Source organism: Oncorhynchus masou, chromosome 19 (genome assembly GCF_036934945.1).
Source record: "Oncorhynchus masou masou isolate Uvic2021 chromosome 19, UVic_Omas_1.1, whole genome shotgun sequence".
Lineage (NCBI taxonomy): Eukaryota > Metazoa > Chordata > Actinopteri > Salmoniformes > Salmonidae > Oncorhynchus > Oncorhynchus masou.
This window is the reverse complement of record NC_088230.1, coordinates 5,365,680-5,382,896: the sequence shown is the minus strand read 5'-3', so window position 1 is coordinate 5,382,896 and position 17,217 is coordinate 5,365,680. Positions and strand designations below refer to the sequence as shown.

Genomic DNA, 17,217 nt, shown 5'->3' with positions numbered 1-17,217 from the left:
TTCTCTGTAACCATCATACCACAGAATAAACAAAAGTTAATTTTAGGTTTGGTAACCCCAATTCTAATTCCTCGTGACACCTCCACCCTTTCGTCCATTCTAGAATCCCATTCCAGAATAAGACGACATCAAACGTAAATGTATTTAAATATAAAACCACACAAAATGCCTAATGATTTAAACAAACCCTAAAAACTTCTGAATTTGCAAGGAGTGTTTGGCCATATCATTTAAATGTGTTACCTTTAGAATCCATTCCCCTGGCATTTCGCCTAAAATCTTCAACCGAAAAATTTCCTGTGGCAAATTTAGCCAATTTCTCATTGTAGGAAATCCGCGGTTCTACAACACTTTCTCTCACCAAGGCGGCCGCCTTAACCATTTAGTCTGCTTTACGATTGCCTATGGCGATTGTATCCCTACGACTAGTATGAGCTACACATTTCACCACTGCTAATTTACTGGTTAACTGACATTCTTCTGTCGCTGATAACATGCCCCGTGATGACCACAAGGTACCGAAATCATGAACTACTCCAAATGCATACCACACACAGTCTACTACGTTACTCTATTCTCGTCTGTGTTCATGTAACTAGAGCCATCTGTATATCATATTTTTCCCGATTCCAATGCCGTCTCTTGAAAATCAGGTCTAGGTTTTGTAGTAATTTGATCTGGGTCACATGTATGTGATTCACCATCCCCATGCAACGACATTAATAACGCAGGATTCAAAGCACCAATCTTATGAAATTGTAGATTTTCCCCCATTTAACGTTAATTACCATTTTGTCCATCTTGCACTATAAACATGTTGTGCTTTCGTGCTGTTCACTATGGTTGCTACTGCGTGTGGTATAGACATATCTACTTTTTGACCCATTGTAATGGAAGCCATGTTATGCAACACCATTTCAGTCACCTGTATAGCTCTAAGGCACGGTGTGACATTTCTTTTGCCACCGAGTCTAGCGATTTACTCCAGTACATTACTGGTCTTTCTCTACCCCCATGATTTTGCATAACCACCGCTCTACAATGTCCCTCTTGTTCATGAACACATTTTTAAAATGTAATTTTAGGTTTAGCAATCCCAATGCTGGTGCTTGAGACAATTGCTTCTTTAACTCGACAAACACTTCATCTTCTCATGTGGCCCCTTCCCCCCTTACGTCAACTCTGTAAGCGGCTCAGCAATTTCAGAGAATGTTGGAATAAAATGTTGAACGAAATTGAAAACTCCTAAAGTTTTCCTGAGAGTGCGAGGAGTGTTTGTCCATGCCAAAGAACGCATGGTTTTCTACCGGATCCTGGGTAATGTGTATCTTGCCCTTAAAAATTGAAAACCCCAAAATATGTTACCTTTTGCTTTGGTAGTTGTGCTTTGTCATATGGTGCTTTATGACCCTGTTCCGCCAAATTGTCTACCAATGTGGTGCGGGGTCACATGTGAGTTTCTTTCATCCACGTATTGTACCAACACAGAACCTACAATTGACACCCTTTTAACGATTGTTTCAATGCAAAATGATACCACGTGGGACTTTTTTTAAATCCCTTCAGTACTCTACTGAAAATGAGGTAAAACGTGATCTAATACGTCTTCCATCACATAGAAACCGTAATCTCTATGAACCTGTTACGTTTTTCTTTGTGCGAAGGAGAGTCGGACCAAAATGCGGCGTGTAGATTGCGATCTATGTTTAATAAACAAAAGTAAACACGAATCAAATACAAAAAACAACAAACGTGACAAGAAAACCGAAAACAGCCTATACTGGTGTAAACTAACACCGAACAAGGACAGGAAAAGGACATAAGGACAATCACCCACGAAACACTCAAAGAATATGGCTGCCTAAATATGGTTCCCAATCAGAGACAACGATAAACACCTGCCTCTGATTGAGAACCACTTCAGACAGCCATAGATTCACCTAGAACACCCCACTAAGCTATACATGTGAAAAAAAACAATACAAAAACACACCACATGCAAAAACCCATGCCACACCCTGGCATGAACAAATAAATGAAGAAAACACAAAATACTTAGACCAGGGTGTGACAGAACCACTTATCGATCGAACAGAACTATACACCGCTAGGTGACAGTTCCATTCTTGCTAACCTCAAAACGAGTAGTTGTTGCTCTTTTGAAAAAGATGCAAACTCTTGTATAGCTGCCTTTCCTGCTAATGCACTAGGTTCCAGTATCACCTTACACTCATTCTTCCAATGCCCGATTGTCCCACATCTAAAACAGGGAGCCATCTCCTTACACTTTGTTTTTTTTTCACTACGTTTCTTAGTTTTATCCTGGCCATTGAAACTATCGTTAGTGATTTCCTCTATGGCTCTACTAACTCTTCACATGTCTGTGAGGCGAGCGGAGTCATATTCCACTCTCAAAACATTGTCTCTAATTAAATTTACTAATGCAATTATCGTTTGATCACAGGGTTCAACCCCGTCATTAAAGCAGAAGCACAAATTCTATCAATTCACTCCCGTTCCAAGTCCTTCTGTACTAAAGTACTGGTGTTACACTTTCTGGGTTTATCATTATGCATTTTCTGTTAATAGAATGCTGACATTAAAACACTGGTATATTAGGCTTTTGATTCTGGTTTTATGTCCTTGTGCCAAGTCATAATTGCCTCCCAGAATTCTTTATTTGAATTCACCGTCAGCAGGAAAATATTATCCAATTTGATCTAATTGCTACATTTTTCCCATATTCCAGCTGAATTGGTATAATGCTCGTGCACTTCTTTTAGCGCCTCCATGGCTTTATTGAATTTCGCTATTGTAATGGGTGTCGTCGTCGGATGAGAAATCGGACCAAAGGGCAGCGTGCTAAGTGTTCATGACTTTTATTTAACTGACCACAGTGCAAAACAAAACCGAAACAGTCCTGTCAGGTGCCGAAAACACTAAACAGAAAACTACCCACAAAACATAGGTAGGAAAAAGCTACCTAAGTATGGTTCCCAATCAGAGACAACAATAGTCAGCTGTCCCTGATTGAGATCCATACCTGGCCAAAACAAAGAAATACAAAACATAGAAAAAGGAACATTTAATGCCCACCCAAATCACACCCTGACCAAACCAAAATAGAGATATAAAAAGCTCACTAAGGTCAGGGCATGACAGCTATCTCTATATTACAGGGAGAAACAAGTCTGTTTGTCGCCATATCAATAGTTATTATTCCCTGAACATTCCCGACGGTGTTCAGGGTATTTTAGATTTCTTCACCCCCGTCTATAAACACATCATCAAAATTATTCACACTTGTTTTCCTATTTCCACATACTCTGCCATGGTTCATCACCCCAACAGGGCTATGCAGGGAACCAGCCTGTATGAGTTTCCTCCGGGACTTACCATTTACTATAAAGCTATGACCGGTCGTCACACAATGGGCCTATAGAATTCAATTTAGGCTCTCCAGGTCCAAATCCCATAATTAGTTCAGCCAACGATTCTCATCTCCGCAAGATGTCAAAATTAGTGGAAACAGATAAAGGAACTAGCCTACCTTGTTTGTTGCCAGCTCTGCTCCACTGATCTGGACTCTTTGATTTGACTACAAATCATGATGAACTCCTGGCTGGCTCGCCATCTGTTAGGTTCTTATTTTTCAGAGCTGATAACCCACGGACACTAGAGAAGCTTTAACCAAGTTTAATTCTTCCCAACGGTTCTGTACAGCTGTAATCAGACAACCCAACATTTGTCACATCCAGATATTTATATCCCACTTAAGACACTCCTTCTCTCAATCCTTACATGTTATGGCTCTACTGGAAGATACGAAAGAGGGTAATAGGATACCACACCTTTATTGCTCCTTTACACATTCCACAGCTATCTGTCTTTCTACAGAGACCCAGTCTCTTTCACTCCTTAATATACTATGTGTCTGATCTATCAAGTCTTTAACCTTTCTGGCGCAGGCGTTCTGCTAGCGACCCACCTCGACAACATCCGGTGAAATTGCAGCACGCCAAATTCAAAATGCAATAAACGCAATATTTAACATTCATGATAATACAAGTGTCACACATGATTCTTTAGCTTAGAATCTTGGCAATCTTACCGCATCGTCTGATTGCAAAAAGGCTTTACGGCGAAAGCACAGCATTCGATTATCTGAGGTCAGCACCCCACAACAGCATAATATCCAAACAAGCACAGGTGTCACAAAATCCCATATATCGACAAAATAAGTCACTTACCTTTGAAGACCTTCCTCTGATCACGATCACAAGAGTCCCAGGAACACAATGAATGGTCATTTTGTTCGATAAATTCCTTCTTTATATCCCAAACAGTCCGTTTAGTAGGCGTCATTGAGTTCAGTAATCCACCCTTTCAGAATGCAGACATAGGAGTTCCTAAGGTTACCAGTAAAGTTTGTCCAAACAAATCAAACAACGTTTCTAATCCATTATTAGGTACTCTAATATCCAAATAAACAATATTTAATACGGAGCAAACTATTTTCAATAGGAAAGGAAAAGAACGCAGCACGCTCCCTCGGTCACGCGCGCAATGAGACTGGTTTTGCCATAGGACCCCCTGAGGATAAACAACTATTCCTCGTTGGTTTTTCAGAATACAAGCCAGAAACCATATATAATGACTCTTGACATCTAGTGAAAGCCAGAGGAACTGCAATTTGGGAGGCGGAAGTCTTTGTTTTCAATAACTTAACCTTTGAATTGGCTGGCAGATAACACAAAACAACATTCTGGGCTAATAATGTAAGAAAGCAAAATATTACAAAGTTGCTTAGGAACGGCAAATTGCTTAGAGTTACAACCAACCACATTTTCACCCCAATTTCAATTGTTGCTTGGTGTGTGGGATGTGCCCAGAAATCTGGAAAGATTCCACTACCAAGGAAAACAAATCTGCCTTCACAGCGTGCTGCCTGTGTTAAGATGTTAGGATTCGGCATTGGCCTTCAGATCCTCAAAAGGTTCTACAGCTGCACCATTGAGAGTATCTTGAATGTCTGCATCACCACTAATTGAGGGCCTGATGATTAGTTGACAAGTTGAATGACGTGTGCTTCAATAAAACTGTGTACTGTTGGGGGTACCCGAGGACCAATTGGGAAGCACTGGCCTAAAGTATGATGGCATTAGCATTATGGACATTTGCAATGCACATTGTTTACATATTGTTGAGCTTATGTGTTATCAATTTTAAAATGATAACAGTACAAAATGTAAACTCAGCAAAAAAAAAAGTCCTCTCAATGTCAACTGTGTTTATTTTCAGCAAAGTTAACATGTGTAAATATTTGTATGAACATACAAAGATTCAACAACTGAGACATAAACTGAACAAGTTCCACAGACATGTGACTAACAGAAATTGAATAATGTGTCCCTGAGCAAAGGGGGGGTCTAAAATAAAAAGTAACAGTCAGTATCTAGTGTGGCCAACAGCTGCATTAAGAACTGCAGAACTGCATCTCCTCGTCATGGGACCATACCAGATTTGCCAGTTCTTGATGTGAGATGTTATCCCACTCTTCCACCAAGGCACCTGCAAGTTCCCAGAACTTTCTGATGGGAATGGCCGTAGCCCTCACCCTCCGATCCAACAGGTCCCAGACGTGCTCAATGGGATTGAGATCCGGGCTCTTCGCTGGCCATGGCAGAACACTGACAGTCCTGTCTTGCAGGAAATCACGCACAAAACGAGCAGTATGGCTGGTGGCATTGTCATGCTGGAGGGTCATGTCAGGATGAACCTGCAGGAAGGTTACCACATGAGGGAGGAGGATGTCTTTCCTGTAACGCTTAAGATTGAGATAGCCTGCAATGACAACAAGCTCAGTCTGATGATGCTGTATCACACTGCCCCAGACCATGATGGACCTTCCACCTCCAAATCGATCCTGCTCCAGAGTACTGACCTTGGAGTAACGCTCATTCCTTCAACGATAAACTCGAATCTGACCATCACCCCTGGTGAGACAAAACCGCAACTCGTCAGTGAAGGGCATTTTTTGCCAGGCCTGTCCGGTCCAGCGACGGTGGGTTTGTGCCCATAGGTGACGTTGTTGCCGGTGATGTCTGGTGAGGATCTGCCTTACAACAGGCCTATCAGTCCTCAATTCAGCCTCTCTCAGCCTATTGCGGACAGTTTGAGCACTGATTGAGGGATTGTGCGTTCCTGGTGTAACTCAGGCAGTAGTTGTTGCCATCCTGTACCTGTCCCACAGGTGTGATGTTCGGCTGTACCGATCCCGTGCAGGTGTTGTTAAACGTGATCTGCCACTGCGAGGACGATCAGTGGTCCGTCCTGTCTCCCTGTAGCGCTGTTTTAGGCGTCTCACAGTACGGACATTGCAATCTATTGCCCTGGCCACATCTGCAGTCCTCTTGCTTCCTTGCAGCATGCCTAAGGCATGTTCACACAGATGAGCAGGGACTCTGGTCATCTTTCGTTTTCTGTTTTACCTGATTCAGTAGAAAGGCCTCTTTGATGTCCTAAGGTTTCTTAACTGTGACCCTAATTGCCTAATTCCCTATCGTCTGTAAGCTGTTAGTGTCTCTAAGACCGTTCCACAGGTGCATGTTCGTTAATTGTTTAAGGTTCATTGAACAAGCACATGAAACAGTGTTTAAACCCTTTACAATGAAGGTCTGTGAAGTTATTTGGATTTTTACGAATGATTTTTAACGAAAACGCAAGTTTCTTTTTTTGCTGAGTTTATATATCCCGAAGTATTCAGACTCCTTGACCTTTTCCACATTTTGTTACGTTACAGCCTTATTCTAAAATGGATTATATTAGTGTTTCTCCTCATCAATCTACACCATAATACACCATAATGATGAAGCGAAAACAGGTTTAACATTTTTTGGGGCAGATGTATTAAAAAAAGGTCCTTATTCAGACCATAGGCTATGAGATCTCAGGTGCATCCTGTTACCACTGATCATCCTTAAGATGTTTCTATAACTTGATCCACCGGTGGTAAATTCTATTGATTGGACATGATTTTGAAAGTGTCACGTTCGTCGTATTGATGAGACCAAGGCACAGCGTGATTTCAATACATACTTATTTTAATAAAGAAAGAACACTAAAAAAAATAACCGTGACGCTATATAACCCGAGTGCTGACAGGCAACTACACAGACAATAACCCACCAAACCAAAATGGAAAAATGGCAACCTAAATAGTATCCCCAATCAGAGACAACGATAAACAGCTGCCTCTGATTGGGAATCAATTCAGGCCACCATAGACCTACATTTACCTAGACAAACCAAAACCCCATAGATGTACAAAAACCCTAGACAAGACAAAAACACACATACCACCCTTGTCACACCCTGACCTAACCAAAATAATAAAGAAAACAAAGATACCTAATGTCAAGGGCGTGACAGAAAGGCACACACCTGTCTTTACAAGGTCCCACAGTTGACAGTGCATGTCAGAGCAAAAACCAAGCCATGGCTTGGACAAAAATATTTGTCCGTAGAGCGCCGAGACAGGATTGTGTCTAGGCACAGGTATTATTACTGCACTGTTTTAAGTCTGAGATGGCACTTACCCTTGTGCACCCTATGGGCATGACACCTCTGGGAGGTGTATAGCTACTTTGTTACGAATTTGACATTATATGTCATTGTTGGATGGAGGAATATTATTATGATACATGTTTCTTTATTTTGAAACCTTGATGAAAACCATTTGTTTTTTCTGCTCTCTTGACATGACAATGTGTGGATTGAATACTGTGCAGATGCTGTGCTTTTACTGATGAGTATCTCTGCTGTGTTGTTGAAGTTATCTTTCAGTGCTCTCTCTCCTCTCCTCTCGCCCCTTCCTCATCAGTTCCAGCAGAAGAATGGACAGATCTCCATCACCAGTCTGAATGGGAAGGCAGATGAACAGACTCAGCTCAATGACCACTCAGAGGACAACACCCTAGCAGAGGAAGGTTAGAGAGACAGTTGTTTATTTATGTATATGATTGTGATTGTCTGTGAGCTTGTGTTTATGTATGGATGTGTCTGTTTGAGTTTGTCCCTGATCGTATTTGTGCATTCGATGTGCAGGTGGGTGGGGGGTGTGTGAGAGAGTGTGTGTGTGAGTGTGGTATGGCCCCTGACTGACACAAAATACAATGCCACCCATGTTCAGCCTCTGGCCCTTCGTGTGTGGGTGTGGGTGTCTGTGTGATCTGTAGATCCCTGCAACTATGTCCCTCGAGAGACTCTTGATCCTTCACTAATCTTTCTGTCAACGCTGAAGGGACACCTACAGTTTCCTATTGGAGCTTTGAAACAGGTCCCTCACACGGTGACCAGACCGTCCATGTGCAACATCTCGCACGTAATTTTGTTCACCCACACCAGACGCAATCAGGACACGCAGGTTGAAATTTCAAAATGAAATCTGAACCAACTATATTAATTTGGGGACAGGTCAAAAAGCATTAAACATAAATGGAAATGTAGCTTGCTGTTGCTAGCTAATTTGTCCTGGGATATAAACATTGGGTTGTTATTTTACCTGAAATGCACAAGGTCCTCTACTCCGACAATAATCCACAGATTATAATCCACAGAAACCGAGTTTGACGCGCGGCCAAAGGAATAACATTTATGCGTATTTGTTTTGCATCTCTATAGCATTCACACACTCACATAGCCAACGCACAATACTGCATGGAGGCTTAGTTGTTCTAGGTAATCGGGTGTAAGACTGTGTGTAGACACCTGTTAACAACATACGTCCTAAATATTTAGTAGAGCTCAGAAAGATCTGGTGAGATTAGACATACAGTACATTAGGAAAGTATTCAGACTCCTTCACTTTTTTCCACATTTTGTTACGTTACAGCCTTATTCTAAAATGGATTAAATAAATAAAACATCTGAGAAAGCGAAAACAGGTTTTTCTAAGTTTTTGCAAAACTTCTAGTAATCTCTCCTCCTTCAGGATTCTTCTTCTTCTCTGGACTTTATATGGCGGTTGGCAACCAACTTTAAGGTGCATTACCAACTGGACTGGAGTGAAGAACTCAGTTCATCTTTCAATCACCCACGTGGGTATATGCTCCTAAAAATCAATGAGGAGATGGCAGAGGCGGGACTTGCAGTGCGTCAAGCGTCACCCACTTTGCCAAAGCACAGCCCTCACACCCCTGTCGGGATATCTTCAACCACCAACTTACAATCCTGAGACAAGGCCGAGTATAGCCCACAAAGATCTCCACCATGGCACAACTCAAGGTAGGGCGCCAACCCAGACAGGAAGATCACGTCAATGACTCAACCCACTCAAGTGACGCACCCCTCCCAGGAACGGCATGGAAGAGCACCAGTAAGCCAGTGACTCAGCTCCTGTAACAGGGTTAGAGGCAGAGAATTCCTGTGGAGAGAGGGGAACCGGCCAGGCAGAGACAACAAGGATGGTTCGTTGCTCCAGGTGCATTTCCGTTCACCTTTACACTCCTGGGCCAGACTACACTCTATCATAGGACCTACTGAAGAGATGAGTCTTCAATAAAGACTTAAAGGTTGAGACCTTCACATGGGTAGGCAGACCATTCCATAAAAATTTAGCTCTTTCGGAGAAAGCCCTGCCTTCAGCTGTTTGTTTAGAAATTTTAGGGACAGTAAAGAGGCCTGCATCTTGTGACCTTAGCGCATGTGTAGATATGAACAGCAGGACCAAATCGGAAAGATAGGTAGGAGCAAGCCCATGTAATGCTTTGTAGGTTAGCGGTAAAACCTTGAAATTAGCCCTTGCCTTAACAGGAAGCCAGTGTAGAGAGTCTAGGACTGGAGTAATATGATCAAATTTTGGGGTTCTAGTCAAGATTCTAGCAGACGTGTTAAGCACTAACTGAAGTTTACTTGGTGCTTTATCAGAGTAGCTGGAATGTAGAGCATTGCAGTCTAACCTAGGAGTAACAAAAGCATGGATACATTTTTCTGCATCATTTTTGGACAGAAAGTTTCTGATTTTTGCAATGTTACGTAGATGGAAAAAAGCTGTCTTTGAAACAGTCTTGATATGTTCGTCAAAAGAGAGATCAGAGTCCAGAGTAACGCCGATGTCCGTCACAGTTTAATTTAGAGACGACTGTACAACCATCAAGATTAAATGTCAGAAGATCTCTTTGTTTCTTGGGACCTAGAACAAGCATCTCTGTTTTGTCCGAGTTTAAAAGTAAAACATTTGCAGCCATCCACTTCCGTATGCCTGAAACACAGGCTTCCAGCGAGGGCAATTTTGGGGCTTCACCACGTTTCATCGAAATGTACAGCTGTGTGTCATCCGCATAATAGTGAAAGTTAACATTATGTTTCGGAATTACATCACCAAGAGGTAAAATATATAGTGAAAACAATAGTGGTCCTAAAACGGGACCTTGAGGAACACCGAAATTTACAGTTGATTTGTCAGAGGACAAACCATTCACAGAAACAAACTGATATCTTTCCAACAGATAAGATCTAAACCAGGCCAGAACTTGTCCGTGTAGACCAATTTGACGTTTCCAATCTCTCCAAAAGAATGTGGTGATCGATGTTATCAAAAGCAGCACTAAGGTCTATGAACACGAGGACAGATGCAGAGCCTCGGTCTGACGCCATTAAAAGGTAATTTACCACCTTCATAAGTGCAGTCTCAGTGCTATGGTGGGGCCTAAAACCAGACTGAAACATTTCATATATATTGTTTGTTTTCAGGAAGGCAGTGAGTTGCTGTGCAACAGCTTTTTCTAATATTTTTGAGAGGAATGCGTGATTCGATATAGGCCGATAGTTCTTTATATTTTCCCGGTCAAGGTTCGGCTTTTTCAAGAGAGGCTTTATTACTGCCACTTTTAGTGAGTTTGGTACACATCCGGTGGAAAGAGAGCCGTTTATTATGTTCAACATAGGAGGGCCAAGCACAGGAAGCAGCTCTTTCAGTAGTTTAGTTGGAATAGGGTCCAGTATGCAGCTTGAACGTTTAGAGGCCATGATTATTTTCATCATTGTATCAAGAGATATAGTACTAAAACACTTGAGTGTCTCCCTTGATCCTAGGTCCTGGCAGTTGTTTAGACTCAGGGCAACTGAGGTTTGGAGGAATACACAGATTTAAAGAGGAGTCCGTAATTTGCTTTCTAATGATCATGAGCTTTTCCTCAAAGAAGTTCATGAATTTATCACTGCTGAAGTGAAAGCCATCCTCTCTTTGGGAATCCAGCTTTTTAGGTAGCTGTGCGACAGTATCGAAAATACATTTTGGATTGTTCTTATTTTCCTCAATTAAGTTGGAACAATAGGATGATCGAGCAGCAGTGAGAGCTCTTCGATACTGCATGGTACTGTCTTTCCAAGCTAGTCGGAAGACTTACAGTTTGGTGTGGCGCCATTTCCATTCCAATTTTCTGGAGCCTTGCTTCAGAGCTCTGGAATTTTCTGTATACCAGAGAGCTAGTTTCTTATGACAAATGTTTTTAGGGGTGTGACTGCATCTAGGGTATTGTTATTGCAAGGTTAAATTGAGTTCACCAGTTAGGTGGTTAATTGATTTTTGTACTTTGACGTCCTTGGGTTGGCGGAGGGAATCTGGAAGGGCTTCTAGGAATCTTTGGGTTGTCCGAGAATTTATAGAACGACTTTTGATGATCCTTGGTTTGGATCTGAGCAGATTATTTGTTTCGATTGCAAATGTAATTAAATGGTAGTCTGATAGTCCAGGATTATGAGGAAAAACATTAAGATCCACAACATTGATTCCCCGGGACAAAACTAGGTCCAGAGTATGACTGTGGTAGTGAGTAGGTCCAGAGACATTTTGGACAAAACCTACTGAGTCGATGTCGTCGATGATGGCTCCAAAAATGTGTCATTTGGTCTCAATGGGGATAGCTGAGCTGACTACACTGACTGTGCTAATGGCAGACTCCACTAAGCTGGCAGGCTGGCTAATAGCTTGCTGCCTGGCCTGCACCCTATTTCATTTTGGAGCTAGGGGAGTTAAAGCCCTGTCTATGTTCGTAGATCAGATGAGAGCACCCCTCCAGCTAGGATGGAGTCCGTCACTCCTCAACAGGCCAGGCTTGGTCCTGTTTGTGGGTGAGTCCCAGAAAGAGGGCCAATTATCTACAAATTCTATATTTTGGGAGGGGCAGAAAAGTTTTCAACCAGCGATTGAGTTGTGAGACTCTGCTGTAAAGCTCATCAAACTGTGAGGGGGCCAGGGACAAATACTCGATGCCGACACATCTTTCTAGCTGATTTACACGTTGAAGCTATGTTGCGCTTGGTGGCTTCTGACTGTTTCATCCTAACATTGTTGGTGCCAACGTGGATAACAATATCCCAATACTCTCTACACTCGCCAGTTTTAGTTTTAGCCAGAACCATCTTCAGATTAGCCTTAAAGTCGGTAGCCCTGCACCCTGGTAAACAGTATGTTCGCTGAATTATTCATTTTAAGTCTAATACTACGTGTAATGGAGTCGCCAATGACTAGGGTTTTCAATTTGTCAGAGCTAATGGTGCGAGGCTTCGGCGTCTCAGAACCCGTAACGGGAGGAGTAGAGACCCGAGAAGGCTCGGCCTCTGTGGAGAGAACCGTTTGAAAGTTGCTGTCGGATGAATGAGCGACACCGGTTGAGCATTCCTACAGCATTTCCCTCCAGAAGCCATGAGAAATGTGTCCAGCTGCAGGGACTGTGCGAGGGGATTTATACTACTATCTGTACTTACTGATGGCACAGATGCTATTTTATCCTTTCCTACTCTGAAATTACCCTTGCCTAACGATTGCGTCTGAAGCACAGCTATCCTCGCCGTAAGGCAATCGTTCTCCTGTATATTATGAGTACAATGACTGAAATTAGAAGGCATCATGTTAATGTTACTACTTAGCTTCGGCTAGTGGATGTCCTGACGAACCACGTCCAGATAAAGCGTCCGGAGTGAAAAAGTTTAATGAAAAAAAAGTTGAGTGAGGGATAAACTAAAAATTTAAATGTAATTAAAAAGTAAAACCATCAAATTGTCAGGTAGCAAAGTAAGGTTAGCAACAAAACGCACAGCAGCACATAAACAAGTCTGCAAGTTGTGACCGGAAGTGACACACACTAACAGTCCGTTGAGGTCGGTGTAACTCTAGAGATGCGCCTGACAATTATATTTTTGTTCAGTGTATACACTGTGCACAAAACATTAAGAATAAATAAATGATAAATATATTTTTTTGTTATTTTCGTAAAATAAACAGTGACTTATTACACATCAGTGATTTAAAATGTTTCATTATAAAGACTGCATGGGGGCTTTAACTTAAGTCCTGTTTTTTTTATGCTGGAGATACATGGGGCGTCACTGGTATAAAACTTTGGTGGTGCCGAGATATCTATATACTCCAGATACCTATATTTTGGGGATATACGGTTCAGGAATGGTTATGTAGCTGTGGTTATGTAATGTCTATTTCATGTTTGTTATAGAAATGCTATGAAAATGCGATAGGCTTACTGTAATGAAATGTTCATGATATTGAGGCTTTTCCTCAGTAAATACAACACACATCGTCTTTCCAAGTAGGTTTGAACCCACAGTCTTAGTGTTTGGGCAACATATTCCAACCAACACAGTCATCAATGCTACACTTTATTACACTAAGCTCTGTCCAATATATCTATGCGGGAGTGTGTGCCAGTATGTATGGAAGTCGAGGAATGTGACGGTGATGATGACTCTCACAGAGCGGAAGCACTGGTCCATACAGGTGGATAGGAAGAGATACAGGACGACACGCCCCATCCAAAGTATTCTTCGCCTCATCAGACAGAGTAACATTCCTCTCTCCCTGACTCACTGTCAACTCAGCATTATAATACTACTATAACACCATAGTAATACAGTTCAGTAGGTTGCTGAGAGAAATACACACTTCGTAATTAGTCACTGTTATAACAGAGAGCCTCAGTGGTGTCATCAAAGCCACATTCTTGGTGAATTAATGTTGGCGCCACTAATTTAATAAGTGGGTGTACCTGTGTGTGAACTCTAGTTAAGCTATCCAATATTAACCTTATTCATTCAAAGACTCTAACTAAATTTTCAATATGGGCATGTTTTATGTTGTACATTCATCTCCAGACGTATGTTTATGACATGTTAAAAACAACTTTTACTTACTTGTTTGCTCTTGTACTTCAGTTAAATTACTATGAGAGAAGTATTACAATAGTAAGCGGTGGTTGAACAAAGCAGACTTTTCTCTAATAGGATAAGACTTTCCTCTAGAAACTTCAGGCCATTTTCACTGTGAGAGGGGCTTTCCCTGTACTCCCAAATAGAGATATGTTTTAAGGGTCAGTGTCCCCTTGGCATTCCTCTCACCCCTCATGTCACGCCCTCGTCGAAGTATTTTGTGTTTGTCTTCATTTATTTGGTCAGGCCAGGGTGTGGCATGGGTTTTTGTATGTGGTGTGTTTGTATTGGGTTTGTAGCTTAGTGGGGTGTTCTTGTTAAGTCTATGGCTGTCTGAAGTGGTTCTCAATCAGAGGCAGGTGTTTATCGTTGTCTCTGATTGGGAACCATATTTAGGCAGCCATATTCTTTGAGTGCTTCGTGGGTGATTATCCTTAGTGTCCTGATGCCCTTGTTCTGTGTTTATTTACACCAGTATAGGCTGTTTTGGTTTTCGTTAAGTTCTTTGTTTTGTAGTGTTTGTAATTGATTCGTGGTTTACGTTTGTTTATTAAACATGGATCGCAATCTACACGCCGCATTTTGGTCTGACTCTCTTCCCACCTAGAAAGCCGTAACACCTCACCCCTCCCGTATGAGAAACATGAAGCCTTTATTTAATTTCAGTTCATTTCTCAAATTAACAAATTTAAAGACATGACTAACAGGACGTGTTGAGTGTTGTGAAAAGAAGATGCTATGTTTTTCATTGCGTTGGACTTTTTCAGAGGCTTCTATTTGACTATGTGTGTATTTTGCCCTGCAGCAACTCTTCTGTTCCTCTGATAATTCTGAGGTCTGTGTGTGTAGTTTTAAAGTGTTTTAATGTACTGATCTTAATCATCTTTTTTGTAAATAAGAAATTAGTGTGGCCTCAATCAGTTCAAAGTATATACTAACTAATAAATCACACAGCAATAGTTTATTCCATCTTGATAATTTTGTTTCTGAATAATTATTGCTTCTGAAGGAACGGACTTGCCATTTTAATATACTGCTTGTTCTATTGTGGGGTATTTGTCCTCATATGCATTATGAGGCTCCATCTCAGAACACTGTGTGGGGATCCATCCAGAAAGTATTCAATTAGAGACGTTAGCACCCATTTGAGAAGAATAATTGGGAAGTGTAGGAATAAAGAAAGAAGGCTATTTGTGGTTCTGGTGTCTTAACCTGTTGCGTCGCGCAATCCTGGATCCGGGATTCTATTTATAGCCTCAAGCTCATTAGCATAACGCAACATTAACTATTCATGAAAATCGCAAATGAAATGAAATAAATATATTTGCTCTCAAGCTTAGACTTTTGTTAACAACACTGTCATCTCAGATTTTCAAAATTTGCTTTTCAACCATAGCTAAACAAGCATTTGTGTAAGAGTATTGATAGCTAACATAGCTATAAGCCTAGAATTCAGCCAGCAACATTTTCACAAAAACAAGAAAATCATTCAAATAAAATCATTTACCTTTGAAGAACTTCAGATGTTTTCAATGAGGAGACTCAGTTAGATAGCAAATGTTCAGTTTTTCAAAAACATATTATTTGTGTAGGACAAATCGCTCCGTTTTGTTCACGTTTGGCTATGAAAAAAACCTGTATCCAGTTATAGCCTCAAGCTCATTAGCATAACGTAACGTTAACGATTTCTGAAAATCGCAAATAAAATGAAAATAATGCGCCTGCTCTCAAGCTTAGCCTTTTCTTAACAACACTGTCATCTCAGATTTTCAAAATATGCTTTTGAACCATAGCAAATCACTCATTTGTGTAAGAGTATGCTAAGCTAGCTTAGCATTTTGAGTAGCATTTAGCACGCAACATTTTCACAAAAACCAGATAACCAAATAAATAAAATCATTTACCTTTGAAGAGCTTCGGATGTTTTCAAGGAGGAGACTCAGTTACATAGCAAATGTTCAGTTTTTCCTGAAAGAATCTTTGTGTAGGAGAAATCGCTCCGTTTTGTACATCACATTTGGCACCCGAAACGAACTGAAAATTCAGTCACCAACAACGTCAAACTTTTTCCGAATTAACTCCATAATATCGACCGAAACATGGCAAACGTTGTTTGGAATCAATCCTCAAGGTGTTTTTTCACATATCTCTTCATTGATATATCGTTCGTGGAAGCCTGCTTTCTTCTCTGAATTCCATGGAAAAATACTTGTAGCTGAGGTTTGCGCACCAATTTCGGCGCAGGACACCGGGCGGACACCTGGTAAATATGGTCTCTTATGGTCAATCTTCCAATGATATGCCTACAAATACGTCACAATGCTGCAGACACCTTGGGGAAACGACAGAAAGGGCAGGCTCATTCCTCTCGCATTCACAGCCATATAAGGAGACAATGGAAAACGGAGCCTCAAAAATCCTGCTGATTTCCTGGATGCCGTTTCATCTTGGTTTTGCCTGTAGCTCACGTTCTAGGGCACGCACAGAGAATATCTTTGCAGTTCTGGAAACGTCAGAGAGTTTTCTTTCCAAAGCTATCAATTATATGCATAGTCGAGCATCTTTTTGTGACAAAATATTGCGCTTAAAACGGGCACGTCTTTTTATCCAAAAATGATATAGCGCCCCCAGAGTTTCAAGAGGTTAAGTTGCGTTAAGGCTCATTGACTCCATACTACTTCCTTCCATTGCTAATATAGTAATCTTTCTTTGCAAGGAACTCCAAAGAGTTTGAAGTCTCTACACTGCCTCAGTGGAGTGACTCTGGAAACATCCCTTCATGACTGGTGACATTTGCCATGAGCAGTGAGCTGTCAACTCTCCAGAAAAAGGGTGTGAGTGAAGAGAGAGGGGTTTCAGACTGATTTCCAATTGCTTTTCTAAAGTCTGGTGGAACTGTATTTGAAGGACACAGGGGGACAGAATAGGATAGAAAGGGGAGAGGGGTAGTGTAGAAAGACCTCCTCCCAAAGAGATCTGGTATTACCGAGAGCT

The 17,217-nt window shown here is 41.4% G+C and overlaps 1 protein-coding gene across 1 annotated transcript in view; it reads left to right on the top strand.

The window, feature by feature from the left end:
* LOC135505738 (A-kinase anchor protein 12-like) overlaps window positions 1-17,217 on the top strand; it is a 66,331-nt gene that overhangs the window by 25,100 nt on the left and 24,014 nt on the right. The window contains exon 2 of the mRNA XM_064924826.1: window positions 7,883-7,988. Coding sequence (XP_064780898.1) covers window positions 7,883-7,988 — 106 coding nt within the window. The remainder of the gene's footprint in view (window positions 1-7,882; window positions 7,989-17,217) is intronic.